A 27,782-nucleotide genomic window follows, 5' to 3' on the forward strand; every position below is an offset into this window, starting at 1 on the left:
AAGTGTGTATATATATATATATATATATATTTAAAGTAAGTCTGATACAAAATTATTTATTTTTAAAAGTGTATCTTATTAAGTAATGAGAAACATAATTGTGATTTTTTTAAAAGTTAATTTTGAAATAAAAAAAGCTATCAATTTGATGTAATTGAGTTCAAGAATGAAATTCAAGAGTTTTAAACAGTTTTTTTTGCTTTAATTAATCATATATGTTTAAACTATGTAATTATCAATTTATTTTGGTATATAATAAAGTCTGTAGATAAGAAAAAAAAAGTATTTTTACTTTAATCGTTAGTTTTTTTAAGCATTAGTCTTTCATTTTTAATTTTAAAATTAACATGATACTATAAATTTTGATGATTAAGATTAGATGATATATCATTATTCAGATTATCAAGGTTATTTTTATTGAAACATCAAATGAAATTTATCAAAGAATGCTATAAATGAAACTGTCATAAAAATTGACACTATTATGACAAAAGTTTTAATTTTTATTAATAAAGAATATTTAGATTATTAAGATTTATTTTTTATTTAAATATACGATGAAATTAAAATTTATCAATTTATTCCAAGAATAAATAGGTCATTAAAGTTACAGTTTTCATAGATTTAAATCATTGAGAATATTTTTAGATTGAAATATGCTATAGAATTAAGTATGTTATAGAATATGTTTTAGAATATTGCACTTCATGACTGAAACTATTTCTCTGAAAAGTTTATTTTCACTACTAATGATTGTAGCCCTGATATAAAAATAAATTTCGCTATTCCACATGCGATCTGGTTATTTAAAATGGATTTTATGTATTTTATGAGAATTTTTAAAATAATGAAAACATCGTTATGGCACACAAAAATTAAATTCGTAAAACTACATCAAATTTATATTCCACTTTAGTTCTAAAGATTGCCTTCATAATTATTATAAAAAATTCTTTTTATTTATCTGTCAATTTATCCTCTCTTCCTATCTTGAACTTAAATCTATTTCTATAATTTTTATTTCATCAGTTTCTTATGAGATTTAACATTATTTCATGCCTTTTTTTTAATTCTCTATCGGTTATAACAATATATTTGTAAGTTTCTTTGTTATTAGTTCTCTATCAATTTCCCTTTTACTCAAGCAACAATTTGCTGGCTGTTTTCTTTTATGCATCGAGGAAAAAGTATGCTCAAAGCTAGGGGTGTGCGTAGGGTTTCAACGGCCCTTGGCTTTTCAAAAAATATTTCCATGGTTATTAAAAATCATGTTTTGTTTAAAAAAGCATATATTAAATGTTGGATTTTTTTTATTTCAATCAGATTATTTTTTTAAAATTGATCTTGCGTTTAACAATAAAAACTCTGACAAAATTTATGAATAATACTACAAATAAAATTCTTAATACCTCTAGTAATACAAAGGTTAATACTATTATTTAATTATTGCAACTAATTACTGCATAAATAAAGTAATTTATTATTATTTTTCCAAACTAAAAACATTAATGAAGTACAAAGACAGATAACCAACTTGTTGAATGAAAAGTTTTAAAAAATAAATTATTCTTGGCAGAACAAGTCGTTTTTCTTCACTTACAAGTAAATATTTAATAAGTTGGGAAATTACTTGTATTGAAATAAATGTGTGTAAAATTGAATGGGTATTACTGAAATATATTTATTGATAATTGAACAGCAAATTATTTTGCATACAGCAATGAGCATATATATGAAAATGATATGAAATGAACAATGGAAAATTATAATTTCAAAGTTATATTCTTATCTACATTTAAGCTCTTAAAAAAGAGATAATAATTTGTTTCTTAATTTATTAACTTATTCCTTGATTCTATGAACAAAACATTTATTATCAATGGGATTTTATATCATTGATTTCTTACCACAACTTTATGAATAATATATTAGTTAATGGAATATAATATTTATTATAATAATTTTTGAATAAATTTAGGATTTAAAAAAAATTACGTGATTCAAATTAATGATTTTTTTTTGATTGAACATTTAAAATCATGTCATCGATGTATTTCTGCGGCCTGGAGAGCGGTCCGTAATGCATTTCTCGAACAAATTATCGAATATTTTCTTTTTTATTCTATCGTCTTTCCAGTACAATATTCTACATACCTTAGTCATTTCAAGATTCTAATTCTTACAGTTTTTGAGCAGCAAAAGAAAATGTAACGTCAAGTTGAACAATCAAAACTGAGGCGGCCCTTATGTTTTTTTTTAAAAATAGATAGATAATTAAGGCATTGCTTGAAAGTGTTAATTAAGTTTGACTGAATGAATTTTTCTTTAAAAAATTGTCAGATTAATTAGTTTACTTTCTTTGAAGCTACATAAGTAATAATCGTATTCTCTGTCGTTATTTAAATCTCCGGTCTCAGAAGGATTTATAAGTTTTCTACGAATGTCCTTTAAATATGTTAACTCTAATTTAAAGTAATCGTCTAAGATGTTGACTTTGCTTTGCAACTAAAATGAATCATGTACTAAAAGCAAAGCAGTGACATAATTTGGCACCTTTATTTTTGGCATCATTGCGAATTCTTTCCAAGTTAATTTTAAATCTAATGCTATGTTGATTGAGGATTAGATTTGAGTGATTAGTTATTTGGCTTAAAAGAATAAAAAATAAGTACCAAAATTATTTAAATAAATAAACTTCTTAATTTAAATATGAAGGAATGTATTTAAATTTGCGTCATTTAACAAAAATTTATCCATCTTTAAATAACACCGGGAAACAAATTTTTTGTTGCATTTACACAGATAGTCACATAGATGGTTAATCTTGCTTAATTAAGCTATATGGAACTCAAATCTGAAATTAGTTTTGTTTATGAAGTTGCAGAACTTTTTAAAATGTCATTTTTAGTCTATTTTTTGTCGAAATGTACAAGTTTAAAAACGTTATATATACTTATAAGGGAGTTGGGCTCATCATCAAGTTTAAAATTGCATAAGAATCCATGCAGTAAGCGATTAAGGGTGCTTCTCTATTATGACCTGTTCAGAAGCATACGAAGAAACAGTTCATAAAAGGAAAGTGCCCCAAGCGGCGCATGATGACGTTTTTAGGCATGCGTTTCTGTGCAATTTTAATCCTGATGATTTGACCGAAGATCCTAGAAAGGTTGTGGTGGCATTTCACGATCTCTTGTGATATATAACGTTTTTAAACTTGTACATTTCGACAAAAAAATGCAAAAAAAATGTCATTAAAAACCGTAGTTTGGAGAGAGAAACCAACTGCAAATTTAAAATCAGTGTTGCGAAAATATCTAAGATTTGTTAAAAAATTTCATGAAACAGAAGAAAAAATGTTTTTCAGTGTAATCTGTACTTTTCCCTTGCTGAAGTAGAAAACGAAACAAAAAATTTTATATTAATTTAGAATAACCATAAGACTTTTTCATATAAATGACTTTGAATTGCATTTATTAAACATTTTTCAAACTGTAATATTTTCAAATACTTTTCGTCGGTAAACTTTTTATTCTCGTCTCTCAGTTCTAAAGGACATTGTCTAAAACGCATACTTGAAGAAATTGATGAAGCTGAATCTACAGGTTCAAAAAATTGGGAATAAGCATGAACAAATAAAGGAAATAGCTACAGAAACGTATTGAAGAAAACCAGCATAGCTTCAAATGCGTGTAGTTAAATGGACGTAGCTAAAAATGCCCGCTTAGGAAAATGGGCATCGTGTTTAATATGCACATTTGAAAAAATGGGCGTAACTTAAATGCGTATTAAAGAAAGTGGACATAACTTGAAAAACGAGTTTGAAAAATGGGCATAGTTCAAAATGACTGATTGAATAAATAACTGAGCTATTTAAGCAAGTACGCAAAATGTTTGATTTCGTTTTTTTAAGCAACTGTTAAAGGTATATAAATTGTGAATAAATTATAATCTAGCGTTTCACATTGGTTTCATTCGCTCCTTTTTTAAGAATAACGTGATTGTTAAAAATTTTGATTTATTGTTTAACATTAAGAGGAATTTTATAATATTTATTTAGCTTATTTTAAGAGAAATTTTTTGTCCAGTTTCCTTGTAACCCTTTTTGAGCTATGCATATTTCTTCAAATTAGTATTTTACGTTATTTTCTCTTTATTTTCAAGGGCACCTTTTGGGCTATATCCATTTTCTTCAAGCGCGCATTTGAAGGCATGCCCAATTTCTACATTGATGTATATATCAATGCATAGTCCAAATAACACATATTTAGTAAAGAATTGTTGGTGATCATTGGAGGTTATTATTAGTTAAAAAAGTGCTGATCTAGTTTCAAATCATCCATTGCAACTATCTCAAAAGCAGGTGTATCATGATTTTTTTCAGAATGGGAAGGTTTCGGAAAATGTGTATTCGTTTACCATTGACACATGGGCTCGAATACCAGTGATGGTCGTATGCTGCTCCTGACTTGCCCCGATTGCAGTGATGAAGTGAAATATCCTCAGTGGTTGATGGGTCATAAGTTAAAATTCCCTTGCTATCAGGTTAACAGCTGGGAGGATTCTCCTCCGCTCAAAGCAAATGCTATAAAGCTATAACGCAAATGCTATAATCACTATAAAGCTTAAAAGATCGAAAATCCTTAAAAGATCGCCTGTAAAAATATAATAATAACCCATGTTTCATAGAGAACACCCATAGAGAAAACAGTACATAGAGCACCAAGGTTTACTGTGCCCATCTCAGTTTTCTTGACCACATTGGGCTCTGGGGTGGAGGAGCAGATGTTCCAGTTGGGTGGTCAACCGAACGCAGAACCCCCAGTGTTTAGTCCTCAAGCATGCTTGGTACTCATTTTATCGACTCACTGAAGATATTTTTTTAAAATTATGAATAACAATTTAAATAGTTATTAATAGTTATTAAATAATCAATTAAAATATCAATTAATAGTTATTAAAAAAATCTGTTAAATAGTCGGAATTATATTTGTATTAAAATATAAAATAAGAAAAAGTATTTTTAAATTTCCCCCCCATTCATATTCAAAAATGTATGAATAAATCATTTTATAAATTAAATAAATTTTGAGGATCATTAACTGTTTCTCTTAGATCTAAATAACTGCAAATAAGTGTAAATTTTGAGAAATTGTTGTTTGGAAGTGAGCTGTGTTTGGAAATTTACCTTTAACGCAGAAAAAGACACTGGCGCTTCATGTTATATTTCCTTACTGTAAATCATTAAAATGCTAAAGATAATATTTTTCACTTATTTTGACATAAATTAATACAAAATATTCAAAAACGTTTAAAAACCTGTTTAATAAATATACCGTGTTAATGGGTTAAGTATTGTCACATATGACGAATCTTCATGATCAAAATCTCGCGGAATCAAATGCTCGTAAGACAAAACCTCGCTAGTGCGCGTTGAGTCCAAACTTTTGAGCGGAGCAAAAATATCATGCACTATTTTATTCCCACTCGAGTTTGTCCCGACGAAATTATTTTCTGCAAGATTATGTCTTAGCGGCGTTTCGCATCAAAGAATAGAGAGAACTTGATTAAGCAATATTTTGTAATCAGGAGATGATGTTTAATATGAAATTGTGTCCCCTCAGTATTTTATAATCAGGAAAATTTGGCAGCATAAAATTTACTCCCACGCTTACGATCATGTGAGATTTTAAGAATATGAGAATACTCTCAAGAGTTTTCAATTTATACCATGACGCAATTAAAATCTTGAAAAACGGTCATATTTGCAGATGTCTGAAATTTTTGAACCATTAAAAGCATTAAAAACATAATTTTGAAACAAAAATAAAGGGTCATAAACAAAATCTTTTTTTTTCTTCTTCTCAATGTGGATCCATTTTTAATGAATCTTGTCTAATTTAAAGTACATTTTTTGGTTTCTAAGATTTATTATTTAAAAGAGAACACAATAAATTCAAACTTAGATTGTTGGAGAAATGTTTAGACACATTAGTTTTATCCGATTTCCGATGTCCTTAAAAAATTCCGATGTCCTGTATCTGATTTCCTTAAAAAAATGTCTTATTAAAAACAGATGTTGACATCCATGTGTACAAAATTAAAACCAACCATTAGGTTAGAATCTTGCCATTCCATTGTAAATTCCGTAGCATTTTAAACCATATATATTTAACGAGTAAAATATTAAAAATATAAATTTTATTTAACAATTTTACTAGGGTAATTCTTTGATCGCATTAAAAAAAAAACCATGAGAAATAAAGAGATAAACTTTTACTTGTATACTATATTCTATTAGCAGTTAATTATTTAATGCATTGAACTATAATGCCGTTAAAATTTGCTAAATGCTGTTACTTTAATGCGATACTAAATTGAACCATGTTTTCGTGCAAATTAATCCATCTTAAACGTAATGTGGTTCAAAAAGCTAAATCGTCTAGTAAAATTTTTACACTATATCATGGTTGCAGAAATGTTTTACATTTTGGTTTAAAGTACTGATACTGCTTTACTTAATGGACCAATTTTCACTGAGTGTACACATAAATAGCTATATAAAATGTAATTTAAATATGTAAAGAAAAATTAGCAAGTCTTTTTACCTTGAATTTTACCTTTAATTTGAAGACAATTTTTTAATTTGTTGAAAAAAAATGCTAAAAAAAGTTTAAATAACTGTTTTAAAAATCTTTTTACCGGAGTCCTTACCGGTTATATTTTACGTGAATTAGTTTGTATGAAGAATATGTTCTTTATATCTTTCTTTGTTTTTCTTTACTTTCCTTTTTTTTGTCACAGGAAATTACAGGACTAAATATTTTGCTATTTTGTACGGTTCCTTTTAATGTTGAAAAAAAAGTATATAAACGATTAACCTAATTCCTTTATTTAATAGTTTCGTGGTAGTAGTTTAAACAAATAACCTTTAACTATCAACCTGACTTACTTTATCTTTAAACAAAGAACGCACAATAAAATCTTTTTATTTATCTAAAACAGTTAAATTCTTATCCGCTTTTACCTTGCCCCACTCTTACGTTATCGTAATTCTTACAGTTTTCTTCGTGGAAGATTCTTTTTATGTCGACTGACACACATGACAATTTACGAACTGTCACTATTTATTCTGCATTCTGTTAAGGAATAAAAGAACGTATTCATTTGAGTCACACAATAGATTTGGAATTCCTCGTTTTTCTAGTCATTTGAGTTCACGTGCTTAAAATAGCAATTTTTTTGGGACGATTCACCGCGTTTTGCGTCACAAGTTTAAAAATTAACACCGTAGAGATGGTAGGGACATCTAGCGTGAAGTTGTAGGTGGGTATCACATACCACTTTTTCTTTCTACCTCTTATAATTGCCTCTTGAATTTTTAAAGCAGTGTCAGGGATTTTTTGAAAGACGAAGACTTTTTATGAAATTTTTTCTCAATATTTGATTAGAATATTGAGCTGAAAGATTTCTTTTTTATACTTGGAACATTCCCTAGTGTAGGTAAGTTAACTAAATTTTGATTATTCATTTGTAGTTATTTAATATTGTCTTGTTACTTTTCAATGATTTTTTCTTAAATACTAATGGTTGAATTCGTAATTATTGTAAGTTTTAAGCTATAAATACATATATATTCACACACAATTGCTAGCTGCATTAAATACATCTTAAACTGCTTTTGGTCCCACCTTTTCCTTAAGAAAATTACAAAATGAAAACTACTGAATGACAAAAGTTAGCTCATTGACATTTTGAATTTTCATTGATTTAAATATAATACACTAAAATGAAATTTGATGATTGGAATTAATCAGACTTGTATGAGAAAGTGCATATTTTTGCTTTTTCAATATCATTCAAATTTATCAATTCATTTAAAAAAGTTGCATTTATGAGTTACTAGTTTTTGTTTATATATTATGATGACATATGACACTTAACATCATTTATATGATGCTCCTAACAAAGTTGTATTTTACTTTACTTGCATAAGATAATTATTTTTAAATATTGAGTTAGCAATTAAGTTCCCAATTTTTAAAGGTTTAAAGTACCGTTTTATTCCATTTTCTTTTGTGCAATTTTTCGTGGCAAAATTAGTTTAATTGGTAAAACTGAACAATCAAAAGAAGGTTACGAGCCTCTCTAGACACACACAAATGTCACGAGCAACTTTTATTACTTTAGAACCTTGATTTAGAGTAAAATACAGGAGGTGTGAAAAGTTCTCATATTTCTTCTTCTTGGCATGCTATTTTAATGATTTTGAAAATTAGCATAAATAAGCTAGAATAAAAAAAACAAAGCATAGATATCCTCTCCTCTAACCAAAATATCCTCTACTATCTTATTATATATTATGCCAAAAATATTTAATAGCATAAGGAATGTTAAACTAAAATAAAATTTAAAAAAGCGGCGGGAACTTGGTTGTTTAACCAACAGAATGCAAGTAAGAGCTTTTCCGATTTAAAAAAAAATCAACTCAATTTTTTTAGTTACTCTATATAATTTTTCCCCTCTATAGAAAGGGAAAATAAAGGAGACCTTATTGTATTAAACGTGGATAAAGATAAAATTCTTAAACTATTCTGCGTTTTCAATGAAGAACTTCCAAACATTTATTTTGAATCTTTTTTTTAAATATGATTATATTTCTTAATTGCTACTAAATACTGACATTGGTGTAAAAATACTGACAGCAGTTTAGATGTGACATGAGTGTCACGTCTAAACTGAAGTGTACAGATGTTGACTAACATCTGTACACTTCAAACACTTATTCATGCATATAACCTTCAGCAGCTACTAGACTAGACGGTGATAAAATTTTTTTTTAAAGCTTTATTGTATATTTACGATATTATCGCGGTATTTTAAAGGTATAATGCTATATTTTCTATTACATTAAATTTAGTATTCAAAAAATTCATTATGTCTTAAGTAAATATTAATATATTATTTTCTTAAAATATCATGAATTCTATATAAATTGTATAGGCCTATAAATTGTATATTATTGATGGTTCAAGCGCTACTTTACGAAATCAGAAAATCTTATTATATGTGTAGAAAATGTGATGTAAGAAACAAAGTTCATTTTAATCCTGATTTTTACACGGTATTTAACATAATACAGTGCATTATTAGATGCAGATTTTTTATTTTTTTGAATTTGAAAATCATTTACTAAGTAGTTAAATCAAAATTTAATGTAAAACATTTCATCTTTTTTTTTCTTCTCAAATAGCTAAACCTGTAATATAAGTTGGCCGCTTGAGTTAGTAGTTTTGCTTTAGTGATTAACTTAGAATGGTGATCAACTTATTGAAGACGTTGAGTCATTGAATTTATATACCATGTTTATATTCTTCTAGAAGAAAAACGTATATAAGTTTCTATATGCGCTAACAGTTTTCCCATATGTTCAACGCACAAAGAAAGTTAGGTTGACTCTTAATACTATTTTACTAATTCAGTGAAATTCTACATAATACACAACATAATATAAAATTTTCTAAAAAGTTTTTGTTCCGGATAATTTAAAAAGGAGTTAAAGTAACATACAAAGTTGATCTAATTTACCAGCCGTCATACTTGATAGACAGGTTGTTAGGTTGTGAAGGGTTTTTCTCTCTTTTAATATACAATAAATTCGGTGCTTTATAAAGGCCGTCAACTTGGACAAGCGGTTAACATATTGAAGGCGTTGAAACATTGAATTTTCATACTATGTTTATATTCTTTTTCAAGAAAAAAATATCTAATATAAGTTGTTATACACGCTAACAGTTCTTCCATATGGTCAACCTCACAAAGTTTAGGTGAGATTTTATATCTATTTTACTAATTCAAAAAAATTCTACATAATATATAATATAATAGAAAATCTACTAAAAAGTTTTTTTCTGGGTAGTTTATGAAGGATTTAAAATAACATTCGTTGGCTAATTTGACTTAATTCAGTGGTCAGCATATAAAAAAAAATCAAAATAAAGAATAATATTTTTAAAAACCCCGTTTTTGTAGTGGAGAATAATAATTAAAAAATAAAAAATTTGAAAAACGAAAAACGTGGGGCGCATGAAGTACATAACAGTAATGTTATATTAGTGTGTGTATGTGTGCTCATGAGAATATGTGTATGTATATCTGTAATTGTAATTGTTTCTGAATGTGTATGTGCATGTGGAGTATGTTTGTGTATACGCATGTGTATGCGGATGTATATGTGTATGTGGCTGAGCACGTGTATGAGTAAGAAAATGTGTATATGTACTGTTATGTATTTCATGCGCCCCACGTTTTTCGTTTTTCAAATTTTTATTTTTTAATTATTATTCTCCACTACAAAAACGTGGTTTTTAAAAATATTATTTTCTATTTTGATTTTGTTTTTGTACTCACTTCCAAAATCTCAATTTTTTCACTCACTGTACACAAAACTTTTCAACTCACATATGACACTCATTTGAAATAATCGAATCGACAATAAAAGACAATAGTGAAAATACTAATTTTTCTTTGATTTTAATTTTATTTTATTCTTTTTCTTCATTTTCATACATTGTGATCCAATTCTGAACTATGTGCCAAATTTGAAGTCTGTAGCTAGTCGGGAAGTTAGTTTAAAATCGATTACAAAATTCCACCCGAACAGGCATACACGAAGGCAAGTTAATATAAACGTGGTAAAATAGAAAAATGTTTAGGTTAGAAAGGCTTTCCCATCTTATAATATATGATTAATGCGATTTTTGATAAGGGCAGTCAAGTTGAACAAATATCACTTTACTGTCCTTTTGCTTTCAATCGAACGTTTAAAAAACGTTAAACGTTAAAAGAAACAAAAAGAAATGGAAAAGTTAAATGATGAGATCAGATGATAGGATTTTCACTTACTAAGATTATTTCTTAATAACTCGAGGAACCAAGCTATTGAGTAATAAAATTTCTAAGCCCAAAATTACTTTCAATTTGTACATTTTACAATTCAAAAGTTTTTCCATCATTAATGAGGGGAATAATAATTAAATAATTATAAAATAACTACAAATGAAGAGCATATATCTTGCATTGAGTTATCTTTGGATAAATAAGTTTTATAATTGTGTACTAAAAGCAAAAGCATAACATGACCCAAACTTTTGCTTGCTCTTTTGACTAAACTATTATGACCGTATATTATAACCCCACAATATGTGAGTTACGAATCAGATTACGTCAAAAATATAGCATAAAATTATTGACATTTCTAAAGCGGCCCTGAATATTATTAAGATTGCATCTTGTTGCGTGAAAATTAGATCAAAAGTTATTTAGGTTTTCTGTTCTCTCGAAAAGTTAATAATCGGGTATACGCAATTAATCACATGGTTGAGTCTAATCACGTGGTTATGTGCGGCGTGTTAACGTTACAGCCTTACGGCTTATGTTCATAATTAAGTTGAATCGATTTTTGAATCAGATTTAATTGATAACTTGCAATTAATTACACTGTTGCGCAAGGTTTGTTAACGTTTCAGCTTTAAGGCTGGGTTTATGATCACGATGAATCGATTTTCGGACCAGAGTTAATTGGACACCTTAAAGCGACGTCACACGTGTGTTTCAAACCTCAGTGGCTAAGCCTTGCGTGACCTCGCGTGCAAGTTTCCAATTGAGTAGTTGAAATTGATAGTATGATTATGTCAAATCACGTGATTGTGCATGGTGCGTTAATATTACAGTTTTATAGCTTCGGTTTATTTCGGAATCAATTTTCGGATCAGATTTAATTGGATTCCTGCAAGCGATGTCAAGCGTGTGTGTCGGGCCTGATTGACTGACCCACACGTCACGTCACTTGAAGATCATAGGAGAAAATGATTTCAACTGGCCTTTGAGTAAATTTAAATAGATTAACTTTAAAGTTCAGAATGATCTTTTGTTCATTATTGCTTTTCATTTATTTCATTATTTTGGAAACTGTAGACGAAATTTGGGGGATATATTGATTTATGGAGGAATGCATTTATATGATTTTGTAGATAACACCTTAAAGTAATGTTAATAACCATAGCATGTAGATAAACATAACAGAAGTCTATTGATAGCAAAAATTAAATTTAATTCATTAGATGAAAATATGTTTTTCTATTTCTTTTCTCACAAATTTTCAAATATTCAAATTGTATCTAACAGTAAAAGTGGTTTTCGAAATTTTAAAGTTGTCTAGAATTGGGATATCTATGAACAAATGTTAGAGAATCCCTCGTTTATTCTGTTTGTAATTAGAATACAAATATAGACGCCTCAACATTACTCGATTTCTCCGATTTTCAGTTTTCTGTTACAATGGTTTCCGCAAAGCTTGCATGTTATCCCCGGCATTACGTTTCTGAAAGAAGTTGGAACATACCAGAGAGGGGGAAAAAGCAAGATTTGCTGCAACTGTGATAACGGAGAGGAAAAAAGTGTGGAGTATGGGGAAATCGTGTTATCTTGAGGCACATATACTATTTACAAATAGTACAGTCTTTCATTCTTTATTGAACCAACATTCTTTACTATAAAAAGTTCATTTCATCACCCTTGTATTCAAACAGCATTGACTATTTCAAGTATATCCTGGTGGAGGAAATTTTGGTTTTTATTTTGGATCAAAGTTGCAAAATATTATGAAAATGTACTTTTTGTTCTCTTTTTCTCTCTCTTTTATTTCCACATGATATGTACCAGAGAAAAATCATTCAAAATAAATTGTTCAGCTTTTGTGTTCTTTTTGTGCACTTAGATTAATCTTATGATTTTCTCTTCCTTTTTCGTTCTTTTTTATTTAATCTTTTTTTTTCTTTTTGTTTTTAAGTACCAACTTAGTTTTAAACTTATATCGCATTTATTATTCTATATTTCCAATAATTTTATTTAAACCATTGTAAAAGAAAAGAAATATATCTGTGGCTTTTTTTATAATAATTTAATTATGTACTTTTCTTAAAAAAAGGAATTGCCATTGGTTATGAAAGCTAATTCCTTTAAGAAATATGCTAATTCTATTTTTTAAAAGGAGTTAGACAATTCTTGTTTTTAGGCTCCAACTTAGTTCTAGACTTATATCGCATAAATTGCATTTGGTTTTAAAATATTTCGTTAAAAAAATGTGAATGAAAAATATTTTGGATTTTTTAAAATTATAATTTAATGTATGTGCTTGTTTAAATTCTTAGTATTTGATTAGTATGATTATTATTTTTAAATTAAATATACCTTTAATTTAAGAAGAAAGTGCAGGTAATATAGGATAATAATATTAAATAGGATTTTACTTATTTGCCCAAAACCCTGATGATTTAGCCACTTAAAATAATTTTTATAAGTGGCAGCCCAAGTGCAAATGAAATGGAAGTAATTATGATAAGGAAAAATAATGTCGTCTAACTCCCCGAATTATAAATATTTATGCAAAATCATGATACAGTACCACATACAGTAGACACAGTGGTATAGTGCTGATGGTATTTCTAAATCTACTGGGTAAATTATAATAAAGTGTCGACGATGTATTTAATGCCTCGTTGGTTCTTCCCTGATGAAAAGAATGACACAATCGTTTTTTAATAAATCCAGTATAATTATTTCCATTGTACTTAATTTTCCATTTATTAAAATTATTTTTAAAATGTCGTGTTACCGTATCCTAGTTGGAGTGGAAGTCAAAGTATCTATATATATACGTCTCTTACACGGCAACAAAGAAAGTCCTCATTTCTTTATCGCGTTTGCAATAAAGAATTGAAATATCAAGCGTGAGACTCGTGTGAGCTGTTACGTGAGCACGAAGGCGTAAACAACAAAAGAGTTACAAATTTTTGCATGAAAATTCTTTTTTCGAGTCGACAACTGAAAGATGAAACAAACTGATCTGTAAGTCGGAAGTTTAAAATCGAATAACATACTTTTGAAGTTATGTTTTAAGTATGCTTATGAGGGTTCAATAATAATAATTGTATTCATTGTTATTGTTATTCATTGAAAGATGAGTATTAATGCTTAAGTTTCCAAATTGCTTTTTAAAAGCATAATTATTGTTAGTTTCTGCAAGTTTTTCTATTGTATGTCATTTATTTAATTTTATTATTTTTTATTTTAACAACGTAATATGGACTAAAAAATTAGATTTTTTTTAAAACGAGGAATTATTTTTAAAGAATTTAATAAGGGATTTAAGTTTTTATGATTTTACGCAAGGACACATTTTATATAGGTTTAACTTAGCGAACGAGGCGAGCAATGTTTGCATAGCAATCTTCGATGGCTGGGGCGCGTCAGAGAGCTGGGGGAGGAACCCACTAGTTAGTATTTATCTGACATTACTATTTGCATGAGGCCAACATTTAGCCTACAGATTAAATGTACTAAACACTAAAAATATAGATAGGCAATACTTTAATAAATATGAAAGTGTTAGACTAAACAACCAATTCGCGAGTAACATAATTAGGTTTGCAAAAATATTTTTAAACACAAATTATTTATGAAAGAAGGGTATTTTTGGATCAGTAGAGCATATGATTCCACAGTGTTTCATGTCACGCAATAGAAGAAATTTCAAAAGGAAAAAAAAAATGCTTGTTAAAACGGAAATTAGCGGAAGATAAACAAGGTTTTGGGAGTAAGAGGGAAAAAAAAAGACGTTAACTTTGACAGGTAAGAAAAATCTTGCGACGAAGACAGCTGTATGAAGATCCTATCCAAAAGAAGTCAGGTTTTAGGTATCAAAATACACCGCCTGTTACTTCTTGCCCTTGGACAAGTTTTTAAGATTCATTTTGTCTTTTTTATTACTCATGTTTTGGCAACAAACCATAAAACTTGCGAAATTTGGTGCTGCCATCTGTTAAGCTATCCGTGAACTTTGAAATGAACTCGGAAGAAAAATTAATTAAATCCTACAACTTTCGTTATTTTTTAAAAATTTATTTAACTGTTTTGGTTGATATTGCTGTGTAACATATTTTTAAATTTTTTTCAGGGAGGATTTATTTTCTCCTAGGAAAGGAAAGGTAAGCTCCCTCTTTATTAATAATTTTGGATAACTTATTAAAACTTGGTTACATATAAAAAATGAATAAATGATAAAAGCAACAGTTATCGGCATTTTTTCTAACACTCTTACTGTGAAATGTTCTTATTGTTTATTTCATTATTGGCTATGAATAGTCTACATTAGTGGTTCCCTATGCTTTCCAGCTGTAGACTCCTTAATGATTGTCCTTATTTTAACGGTTCCCCAACATTTACTGAATAAATTTCATTAGCAATTGTGAACGTATTACTTAATGAAAGACTATAAATCACTTTTAACATATGCAGTGATCTAAATTTCATTGATAATTTTGAAAATATTTAGAAAAATGAATGAAGAATGAAATATTTTCATCGTATAGTTTTATCGATATTAATCTTAGAATTGAGTCTTCCCTCAGACAGTTGAATTCACTGGTACGGCATATACTCTAGTTTTTTTTATTTTTATTCATTTATTTTTCATTTTTATTTTAATTTAAGTGTGTGTATAAACTGAAAATGAAATGTGTATAAACAGGAAATGAATGAAAATGAATTGTGTATAAACTGAAAATTCCATTAGGTTTCAATTAAAATAAAAACGAAAAAGAACGAATATAAACGTTGAGAATGGTTGTCAGAGGATACTTCTTCTTTGTAGAATTTTGTTTATTTTTTTTCGATGCTAAATATATATGCAATTTTTCATAAATGCATTCATAATTCATTCATTATATTACTATACAAAAAGCCTTTGTTTCGAATTTTCTTTCTTCATGCATATTTTATTTCATTTCGTAAGAGTCAAGGAAATATTAAATAAATAATGGGCAATTAATTGGATATAAATTTAATTACATGTTTCATAACTGGTTAAAAAAAAACCTCCCAGGCTGGGAACTCATGAGACCTTTCCACGGACCCCTAGGGTTCCACTAAACACCCTTTAGGAAATTCTGGTCTACATACCATATGTGTTGTTATTTACGTATAGCTTCATAAGTTTGTGAATTCAGAAGACAAGGAAAAAGGCGATGCGTGGTGAAAATCGCCACTCAGTGCAATAGCTGGATATTTATTTATTTACATTTCACTCCAACGAATAAAAGAAACCTATAAAAAGTCATAATAATAATAATAAAAATCTATTTACATAAATCTAAGTAGACATCTTTCTTTTTATTACTTTACAAGCTTGGTTAACCAGATTTGGCACAAGGATTTTCGTCTAATATCCAGTTAACGGATAAATGCCTGAACATTAAAACAAATATTGGTAATTTTGTTTTGAGAGTTAACTCACTCTTTTGCTACGTGGTGAGGCATAAATTTTTTTCCCCTATCAGCTCGATGAAAACTAAAAACTCCTACGGTTTGTACTTGAATCGCTACTACTTTAATCCTTTCCTTTAGGATAAATCCTAGTATTAAATTTTTACTGCGTTTAGGGGGCAGTAAAAAAATATCCAAACTATTACTGACGTTAGTAATGCTTAATTAATTGTAATAATTGGCATGGCACAACTAGTGTCAAAAAAGGATGAACTGAAAATTAATCATTTATTTTATTATTCATGTTAATAATCATGAATTATGACCACAGTTAATCGAGTCAAGAGAGAAATTGTTTAATTTTTTTGTAAATATATAAACAAAAGTCATTTTTTTTTGTGTTCTGTGAATTCTTTCCTCGGATTAAAAAAGTTGTTAAGTTTTAACGCTTGATTATATGTCATTAATTTATTTAGCTTTATTAGATTTTGGATAATTTTTAACCTCCGTTTTAGTTAACTTGATTAGATTTTACAACTAGTATTGTGTAATAGGAACCTAATAGATTTCTGGGAGAATCTATTACCTCAGTACATATATCAGGTACCAATGTTAGCATATTAGATACCGGTAATAGTAAACAAAAGCGGGCCCCTCTCATTTTTGGTGATTTACAAATAATCGAATATATATGTAAATAAACCTAAAACCAATCACATAAAGGTAAACAAAAGTTGCGGTACCCCAAAGGTGACGTCATTGAAAGTAAAGACCGCAAAGTATATCATGGTTAAGGCTCCTAATCATGGTAACCAGAAATGGGATTTCAGCAAAAATGAACGAAAATTATCGCCAAACCAAGAAGCTTTCGATTCTACTCTAGAAGCGTTATAATTTTAAAACGCTTGTTAGTAAATTTTTTACGACACCTTGAAATATTTTTATTTACCTTTATTTTATGGGTTCTTTTCGGTTAGCCAGGCACAAGGGAAAATTCGCCAGAAAATGTAGACCTCCGCCAGCTTTATTTTTATTTTTTTAAACATATAAAAATTTAATAAATAAACTAAAAGCTAAATTTCCTTGCATCCGGCTAACCAAAAAATACCATTTTATGTTTCAAACCAATAATTTACACTGTACTTACATTACATTTTTTAAACATATAAAAATTTAATAAATAAACTAAAAGCTAAATTTCCTTGCATCCGGCTAACCAAAAAATACTATTTTATGTTTCAAACCAATAATTTACACTGTACTTACATTACTTTAAAGTTCAATTATATATTGAATGAGTAAATAAAATTGTTAAAATAAATGAATTTTTCAGAATATAATGAAAGAATTTTTATGAGAAGAATTTTCCGAGTGAAAAAATTAGTTTCCTTTTCTTGAATTCTGGTAATTACTATTTTGGTGAAAGTACCAAAAAACGAACACGACACGATATTTTTGCAAATATATACAAATACGAACATATTGTTTTCTAATTTTATTACGGAAGCGAACAGATTTGTGATTAAAGGATTCCCGTTTTAACTAAGGTTATTATTAACACAATAGCTGTTTTAAACAAATAGGAACTTCATTTGGAATTTCGCCTTTGATGAAGAAGAAATTTTTCCCCCCTAGATATTACTAAAAAACTACTATCTGACCAAATGTAAAACACAATTTAAACAGTAATTTTGTCAAGGAAATTAATATATTTCTTATAAACCATCTTGATAGCAAAAATATTTATTTCGCGATTGAAAACGTCAAAAATTATCTATTTTTATTCAATAAAATTTTTTCAGAAATCAAAGATTATTAGTTCAGGATATAGAGCCCTCATTTTGTAATGACTCGACCGAGGTTCACCTACTGCAGGTAACTTCAACAACTTAAATAAAAATTATAAATCAGTTTGAAAAAGAACTATTTTAGTTCACTGGATGCACAATATTTAGCGAAATACGTCGGCTTAAGAAACATATCTGCCATATTTTGCGCAAATTTTATTTTTGAACTGACAGTAAAATTTATGCTTTCCGTTTCTTGATTATTTATAATGCTTTCCTATAATATCTTATTATATATTATCTTTATTTATGCTTTCTATAAATTTAATTTAAAATAATTTTAACCAACACTGCAATTATAGAAATCACACATATATATGAATACATGATAGTCTATTATGGTGTGTTTTATCTTTGGCGATTGATACATTTAAAATGCTGCTAAAAGAAACGTAACCAATCTGACCAAAAGCTTTTACCTCAATAAAAAATACATTTCTGATTATATCTATATTTCAATTTTCAATTTACTACCACTTGAGCAAATTATGCTCGAAAAGATTTAAAGTTGGCAGGTATGGCGTAATCTAATTTTTTTTTATAGTTTGTATTAGTTGATCTGAACTAATCTTAAATACTTAATTAAATCAGGTATTCTTCGGTTAGCCAGGCACAAGCAAATAATCGTCAAAAAAGTGGACCTTTTTGTTTATAAATTGTTTATTTTATTTATTTTTTAACTACTAAAAAATAAATTAAAAAAAAAATAATAGTGAAATTTTTTTGCTCTCTGGTACCTTTAAATCATCGTCATTTTGTGAATTAGGCAAATTATTTAAATTGGAATATTATTGCTAAAATTCAAACGACCATTTTGTTTCGGTGACACTTCTTTAAAACGACGCCTATACCATATACTGAAATACTACATTATTAAAACTCTCATTTTTAAACTTATTCAATTTAAATAAATTTTCCTACCTTTTATATTGGGAAAAATATACTTGAGGGTGCCCCTTGGCGAAATTGGCGACTTATGTTTGGCGCCATACTTGTTTGCCCGGAACGCCGTGGTAACCCACAAACTATTATTAATTTATATCTATTATTAATTAAACCTTCATTCATACACCAGTCAATCACTGCTCTTTATTCATTGTTATTCAAATCGTACAGAAACTTAAGATTTATCCTATTGACAGTATTCATTTTTAGTACCAGAAGCAGAAGTAACCTTACCGGCCGGTATCCAAAGTAAAACTAACGGATCTCTGAAATTACATTTAAAAATTCATTTAAAAACAACGCTAAATTCTAAACTAATCGGAATCACGATTGAAATCTAAACCAATCAGAATCACGATTGGTTCTCAACATCGCCCAGCTTGGCGATCAATCGCGATCACAACTTCGCAGGGGCACCCTCAAATATACCCTTTTTGTTTTCATTACTTAAACAAAAGGATTTTCTCAAGCAACCTTTTATTGATTTAAATTTACTAATTTAGAGAAACGAATTCCTTTAGATGATTGATTAAATTTTCTTCCCTTATTCATCCTCTAGCTCTCTCTGGCGCTGGTTTTTCTTCTTTTTCTTCCTCTTTTTCGGGTTTATATTTCTTGTATTCGTCTACCGCTTTTATCAAGTCCTTAGATTCTGTCAGGTGCTTTCCAGTGCTTCTGGTGATAATGGTGTTCGGTATTGCACCATACTTTCCTTTCAATGTCTCCATAAGGTGAGGCATTCCAGGAGGTTGATGCCTTTCGGGATCACAAAACAGTTCCAGGTCCGAATCTGAATTCTTTAGTCTACAGAATGCCGTTTGAGAGCGAGTTACAATTCTATTGAAACTGACACCAGGATCATAAGTGTCGTGGATCTTCCAACTGTTCGAGGTTTCACCTGCTTGAGTTTCTTGTTTTTTATATTCAATTCTCATCTTTCCTTTTCTTTATCTAATCTGTATTATAATATAAATATGGGCTGATTTTTAAATTCTGAGCTGTCTGTCTATAATATAGTTTATCTGACTCTAGCTACTGATGATTTTGATCTTTGAAATTTTTTATACTGACTGAGTCTATTCTATGAGTCTATTCTTACGTGAACTCATTGCTCGTGTTTTTGCTTTTACCCTGTGTTTGACATGCTTGTGTCGACACATGTGTTAAAGGTTAAAAAACTAGTCATGGTAAGAAAGGACTCCAGACTTGGGTATTCACCTGATTCCTGACGGTGATTATCTCTATTATTAGCAGATGGTAGTACAAAAGGAGGAATTAATAATTTCCTCTGGATGATGCAATTTGCACATGTGACCTAAGACGTCAGCCGATAGTTTTATTTTATAACCGTCGAATAATAGCAGCCCAAACTTTTTGGGTTTACGACTCCCAATGCTCAACTCCATTGCTCTATTAATTTTAAACCCAATCCAGAAGACAAGGGGACTCTTGGATCAAGTATTGAGAGAAATTTGCCTTCGTGGAGGAATTTTTATTGAAACTAACCCGCATTTGCGTTACACGGAGAGAAAAACCACTTAAAACTTCCACGGTCAGCCTGATGGCAAGAGGACTCTAGCCCATGATCCGTCTATCACTGAGGATATTTTACGTCAGCAATGTGGGCGGTGCAAGCTGGATGTGGAATTCGTATCGACCAGCCATTACTGCGATTCGAACCCGGTTCATCTCATTTTGGGAAGCGAATGCTCTTTGGGAAGCGAAGGGCCGGGATAGCCTGGTCGGTAGGGCACTGGGCCCATATCCAAGAGGTCGTGGGTTCGATCCTCGCCGGCCGAAGACTCCCCGTGTAGTAAATGGTGACTGATGCACGTTAAATCTGTCGAGTCTCAAAGTCCTCCATGTTCCCACAACAAATCAATACCTCTGGGGGTACTGATCCAGGAGTTTCCTTGTCTTCTGGATTGGTTCAAAATTACAAGGCTACGGAGTTGAACGTAAGTAGTCGTAAACCCATGAAATTGGGTCGGCTGTTCAACGACGGTTATAAAATAAAAAAATATCCCCTCAGCCAGCATGGCTCTCCAATAGTTTATGAGCAAAATGGCGTGTTAAAGTTGAGCTAAGCGTCTCCAGAATAAGTTAGAATGTTAATCAACATGAAGCTCTTATGGTCTTGTTCTCATTGGTTTTGATTAAAATATTTTCTTGCATTTATGTGAATTCAAATACCTGACGTAAAACCTAATTTTAAAACTTATATTGATTAAACAATGAAGAAACTTTTTACTAAATATTTTCAATACAATTGGTTATCTTTCCTCACTCAGTCCTTTCACAGCTGCTAATAAACTTTATTTATAATGTCGGGGTTCCACCGAAAAAAGCTCGATCATTTAGGGATCCATAGCCGAAAAAAACTGGGAACCTCTGTGTTATACCATAAGGTTGAGTGTTTTCAGAATCCAGTCGACATTTCTTTTCAAATACTGAAGCATTTACGTCTGTGTTGTTTTATACATAATTTCAAATGTTTTCATTAAGGTTCAAATAAAAATGTCGGCTTTAAATAAATAAAAAAAAACTATATTTTATTTACATTTTTGAATCCTGGTTGGTTGATTTCGTATGCCTGTTTAGACAGAGGGGTGCGATTGTTCTTGTTTTCTAATGGCGCCATCTATGGCCAAGAATTCGAATTCTGCCACACCCATTCGTCGCACCCGTTTATAGGGCGGACCCGTTCATACATCCATTCATTCATCCACAGATCGTAATTTTGACCTGAATCAGAGAACGACCAATCACCAATCCACTACCCCCAGAGGTGTTGACTTGTTATGGGAACACGGAGGACTTTGTTACTCGACAGATTTAACATGCATCAGTCAACATTTTACTACACGGGGTTCGAACCCACGAACTCTCGGACATGGGCCCAACGCCTTACCGACCACGCTTTCCCGGCCCTTTTGAATCCCCCGTTCTATTTATTATTTTCTACTAGTACATGTATTCTATTTACCATACATTTTGTATGCAGCATGTTCCATAACTCTCACCCATAATGTATATCACCTTTTGAAATTATGTCAAAAATGAAATAAAAAAATTACGCATTCGGGTTGCAAATCAAAATTTGACTTAGAAATAAACAAAAACGTTTTCGAAATTTAAGGAATCACTATTTTTTCTTTTATTTTATCGCCAGCTTTGAATAACCGAACCATTTTTGTGTTTGTTCAACTCCGTGTCGGTCATAATTTTGAACCCGATCCAGAAGACGAGAGAACTCTTGGGTCATTGGGGCATCAAATAGGTCGTTGGGGGAGTTTTTGATGGAATTAAACCGCCTTAACGTTACATGGATTGGAAAACCACAATGAATCACTGTTGATTAAAGCAACATTGAAAGCATCAAAACCTCTTTGATTACCTGAAGAAACAGAGAAGAGTTGAAGGTAATCACTAAGAACACCTCCAAGTTTCATCAGGCAACCAAACAACTTTTGAAACTTTTCCTACCGCTTTAATCACTAGTAATTTGACAGATTTCTCTGCCATTTATTTTCCTCGCTTAAATATTATTTTACATTTTTCTATATAATACGTAGTTATATATATATATATTTTACTTTTTTTACAAGTGTTCTGAATGTATTTATTATTACGCGACTTATACGAAGCATCCTGTTAATTGTATGTATTTGTAGGAGCCTCCAGTTATCAAGGCTGTAGTTCACAATCCTTATAATTCTCCGTTGTCGCTATATTCGACTGAGAATATAGCAGATACTCTTGCCAAGCAAACTGAAGTTTTGACTGAAGGCCAATTCTCCGGAGAGTAAGTGTACTATAGTTTTGATTAAATTGAGTTTAATTTCTATCACATTTAGTATGGGAAATGTCTCTCTAGCTCATTAGAAGTGACTTGCTTTAATAATTTTTTATGTGAATAAAGATAATACCAAAACCTGTCGATGGTCATCAGGTCATCAAACTAGTTCTGATTCTATTCACAAATAGTTCATCATAAAGTAGTTTATTGTTGATAAAGTTGATCCCGTTTAATGACTGGGATTCTTCATTAAAGATGTTTTGTAATTTTGATCGGAGTTCTGATGGTGGCAATCGCTCGACCTCTGCACCATAATCACTAATTGCTCAACTGTGCATGTACTTTTAAAGCTTTTAAACTGCCGTGCTCTTTAAGTAGATTTCAAACTACTAAGGTCCCGCGGTAGACTGATCGTAAAGACACGGTTCCCAGTAAAACACAGAACACAAGCATCACAGGCTGCAGGTCAAGGAACGGGTGGGTGGCTACATTGATCAGCCTGCGTAGGGACCGAGGGTGCGTGGTATCGGTCCTCTTTAAACTGTTCTACCGTAAAGTGCTCGACTGCACGCAGGTCGTCGTTTGACAAACCAGGGGAGCCATCCCTTCTGCAGAGGATCAAAATTGCGATGACATGTCTTCGGATTATCCTCAGGGATGTCTCCTCGATCGTCGCCAATAGATCATTGTGCAGCTCTAGTGAGACGTAAATAAAGTACCTACTTACTGAACTACTAAGACACGACTGGAAAAAGTGCAGTTAATTAGATTCCTGGTTTTTTACGCGAGGGATCGAACCCCGGTTCAAGCCATGATAAAGGAAGACTACATCCACCACATTGACTGGGTATTTAAAAACGTTATAATGTGTACCATATCAAATTAAAAATTCATATAATTATTGTATTTAAGTTTGATTAATGTACCCTTTTCTTAAAAAGAAGCAATCCACTTCTTCGATTTCAGTTGGCAATTTTTTTAGGCTCTTTTTAAGCGGACTAGACTGTATCTTGAAAGTTATGTTACAGTTTTTCTAGTCCTTATTTTTTTTAAACAGGATAGATCTTTAGAACTAAAATTAAAAAAATTTAAAACCCGGAGGCGAAATTTTGAGCTAACATAACAAATGCATAATAATATATTAGCTTTTTGTTAAGACTGAAAACTTTCATCAAATTCTAATTCTAAAATTATTTGTGCTTATACTAATATAAAATTAAACTACAAATGTAAAATTAAATACGAAAATAAATACCCAACTACGTAAAATTTTCATATAGGATAATTATATTTTTAAACTTTCTTATATGTTTATCATGTTATAAGTTTTTATTATATTTTTCTTTTCTTGAATTTCATCAGGGAAGAAGAAGCACCCGAGAATTTAAGTTTTAAAGAGAAGTCAGCAGTTTTCAAACTTCTGGAAGAGCAAGCCAACCAAGGTACGTTGTTAAGGTACTTTTGATTAAACCTCGCTCCATGCGTAATTTTTATTCTGTTTATCAAAATAGATTTGAGAATTGCATACTTTTTTCAATTGCACTTTAAATACATGAAAGTTTTATTTTAAATCTACACGTATTTAAGAGTTAAAATTTTAAAAAAAAAATTGGTAAAATGTTTTTTTTTATCAGTATAGAATAAGATCATGAGAAAACGTTGCCGAAAAGTTGAAATTGGAGATTAATCATGCACTATCTATCAATAAATATTTGGACACCCATGCNCTTCTTCGATTTCAGTTGGCAATTTTTTTAGGCTCTTTTTAAGCGGACTAGACTGTATCTTGAAAGTTATGTTACAGTTTTTCTAGTCCTTATTTTTTTTAAACAGGATAGATCTTTAGAACTAAAATTAAAAAAATTTAAAACCCGGAGGCGAAATTTTGAGCTAACATAACAAATGCATAATAATATATTAGCTTTTTGTTAAGACTGAAAACTTTCATCAAATTCTAATTCTAAAATTATTTGTGCTTATACTAATATAAAATTAAACTACAAATGTAAAATTAAATACGAAAATAAATACCCAACTACGTAAAATTTTCATATAGGATAATTATATTTTTAAACTTTCTTATATGTTTATCATGTTATAAGTTTTTATTATATTTTTCTTTTCTTGAATTTCATCAGGGAAGAAGAAGCACCCGAGAATTTAAGTTTTAAAGAGAAATCAGCAGTTTTCAAACTTCTGGAAGAGCAAGCCAACCAAGGTACGTTGCTAAGGTACTTTTGATAAAACCTCGCTCCATGCGTAATTTTTATTCCATTTATCAAAATAGATTTGAGAATTGCATACTTTTTTCAATTGCACTTTAAATACATTAAAGTTTTATTTTAAATCTAGACGTATTTAAGAGTTAAAATTTAAAAAAAAAAAATTGGTAAAATGTTTGTTTTTATCAGTATAGAATAAGATCATAAGAAAACGTTGTCGGAAAGTTGAAATTGGAGATTAATCATGCACTATCTACCAATAAATATTTGGACACCCATGCAAATGACTATATCTGGGTTCTGAGATACGTCACGCCCTCCGCCGGTATATATCGTGTAGGGAATAACATCGGCATTAGTCCCATGCAAGATGCCTACTGCACTATTTTGGATGACTATATGCTTCCTACGTTGTGGCAGTTTCACGGAGTGGACCCCTGTCACTTCCAGGACGACAATGCCAGCTCTCATGTTGCGAGGGTCACCAAGGTTTGGTATGGTGCTAATGGGGTTAATCGAATGGACTGGCCTGTCCAGAGCCCAGACCTGAACCCTATCGAGAACCTTTGGGGCGAGTTGGATCGACGAATTAAGGGGTGTACTACCCGTCCAAAATCGGTGAAAGAATTTACATTTCTTCTCCAAGACGAGTGGAGGAAAATACCACTAGCCGTCACACTAGGACTTGTGGAAAGTATGCCCCGGAGGGTTCACGCTGTAATGGCCTCTCGTGGAGGCTCAACCAACTGTTGATTATGAATAAAGTTTGTTTTTCTTTTCAATCACACGTGTCCAAATACTTATTGGTAGGTGGTGAATGAAATCCAAATTTCGGATTATGGACTTTGTTTAAATTGTGATTTATTTTATGAAATGCTTAGGTAAAACGTATGGATACTAATGGAAATATGAAAAGTATTTACAAAACATTTATTAGAAATTAAGTTTAGCATGATAAATTTCGAAACAGGGCTCGAGGCTAAGTCTTAGCTGGTAATATTTGCACCAAATTCAAGCTTCGTTGCGAATTTTATTTTGTCAGTTTCAGTTTTCCCTTTAGCAGCACATTGCGAAAAGAAGGAACAAAATATGCTTGTATATATCGCAGAAATATCTGTTAACCCAGATCTAGATAAACAATTAACTACGTTAATTAACTACATTAACTACTTCTACGTTACCTGTGGGAATCCGGGAATACACAGCGAGTCGGTAAATTGTACACCCTAATTTTCTTTATAACGTTCATGAAAGAATCATTTAATTTTTCGAACTATAATTTATAATTCTTTCAATTGGAAAGAATTATAAATTATATGATGTGCCGCCTACCTCTTTTCTTCGGGACTTTTAATCATTCAGACTAGAAAAGTACCTGGTTCGAAAATTTCTGCGATTCCGGGTTTCCACTACCCGGGGTTTGGGGGGCGGGACAGGATCAAAGCCGAGCTACAAGGGGACAAATGAATCTTCTACCCAATTGGTACCGGGTAACTGTAAAAAATTGTTTATTACCCAGCCGAATCCAGTTTCCCGGTAAAATTTAGATTTTAATATCTAGATTTAATATCTGGTGTGCGGTATTAACTTTAAATATCAATGCAATTCCTGATTTCTAATTTTTTAGCTAACTTTCATATTCATTTAGAAATGATTCTCGGCATTTGATTTCAGATTTTTTATTGGGTTTTTTGACTAAACACCCGGTCCGAATTCCCGGTACCGGATTCTTCTGCCCGATCTGGGTAATCATCGGATAAGGAAAATCTTCCGGGTACCTGATTTTTACTGCTGATTTGAACAACTTTGCAAATTAGAATTGATAGAATATAATTAATTAAATATTTTCATAAAATATGATTCACGGAATATTGTTCATAGAATATAATTCGTAGAGTGAAATTCATTGAAGGTAACTAACGATTCCTTGTTTAGTAGAATACTGATCGAGGTTTTTATAAATAGCATTGGTATTTCTACATTATTATAAAATGTAATTAATATCTTCATAGTTTAAGAAAATAAGCTATAAAAATATTAGTTTTGAATATGAAATATTTATAAATGCAAAATTTTTGATTTAAAACGAAGAACTAAGTAAGGGAAAGTAATGTCACAGAAATAATATATTCTAAGTAAAAATTATATAAATATTTGTATGAATTATTAGTAAAAGATAGAGAAAGAAAGAAAAAAAGAAAATTAAAATTTTTCACATAAGTTTGTAAAAGTTATGCATAGGGGCAAATATAATTAATTTTTTTAAAACTTTTTATTATGATTTTCAAGAATATACGCATTTTCTTCTATTATTTCGACTCGTAACAATGCGTAGATAAGTAGAAAAACAGACAGAGGATATTATGTTTGCTACAGAACTAGTACCTGATTTAATTCCCGACATGGTTGTATTTTTTTTAATTATTTTTACCTTTTGTAGCTACAAGATAAAAATGACACAAATCAGACAGACATTATTAAAAACTTATATTCAACTAAGAGGCTCCGCTCCCTGCTCGCTTCTCTTGCCAATCCCACTGGTGGTCTGGATTTGTTTTTTCTTTTCATAACTCGATAATTTTCAAACAAGAAATATCATTTCGTTATAAAATAAATAATTATTCTAATTTCGCGTTATAACATTTTGTT

At 30.2% G+C, this 27,782-nt stretch overlaps 1 protein-coding gene across 4 annotated transcripts in view; it reads left to right on the forward strand.

The window, feature by feature from the left end:
* Nucleotides 1-27,782, forward strand: part of LOC107438118 (myb-like protein Q) — an 87,030-nt gene that overhangs the window by 38,803 nt on the left and 20,445 nt on the right. For 2 of the 4 annotated variants that reach the window (XM_071178861.1, XM_071178863.1), the window contains 3 exons: nucleotides 15,014-15,044; nucleotides 22,787-22,917; nucleotides 24,274-24,353. In XM_071178861.1, the coding sequence (XP_071034962.1) occupies nucleotides 15,014-15,044; nucleotides 22,787-22,917; nucleotides 24,274-24,353 (242 nt within the window). Of the gene's footprint in view, nucleotides 1-15,013; nucleotides 15,045-22,786; nucleotides 22,918-24,273; nucleotides 24,354-25,049; nucleotides 25,130-27,782 lie in introns of all 4 variants that reach the window. The other 2 variants (XM_071178862.1, XM_071178864.1) reach the window with 1 other exon arrangement.

Source organism: Parasteatoda tepidariorum, chromosome 3 (assembly GCF_043381705.1).
Source record: "Parasteatoda tepidariorum isolate YZ-2023 chromosome 3, CAS_Ptep_4.0, whole genome shotgun sequence".
Lineage (NCBI taxonomy): Eukaryota > Metazoa > Arthropoda > Arachnida > Araneae > Theridiidae > Parasteatoda > Parasteatoda tepidariorum.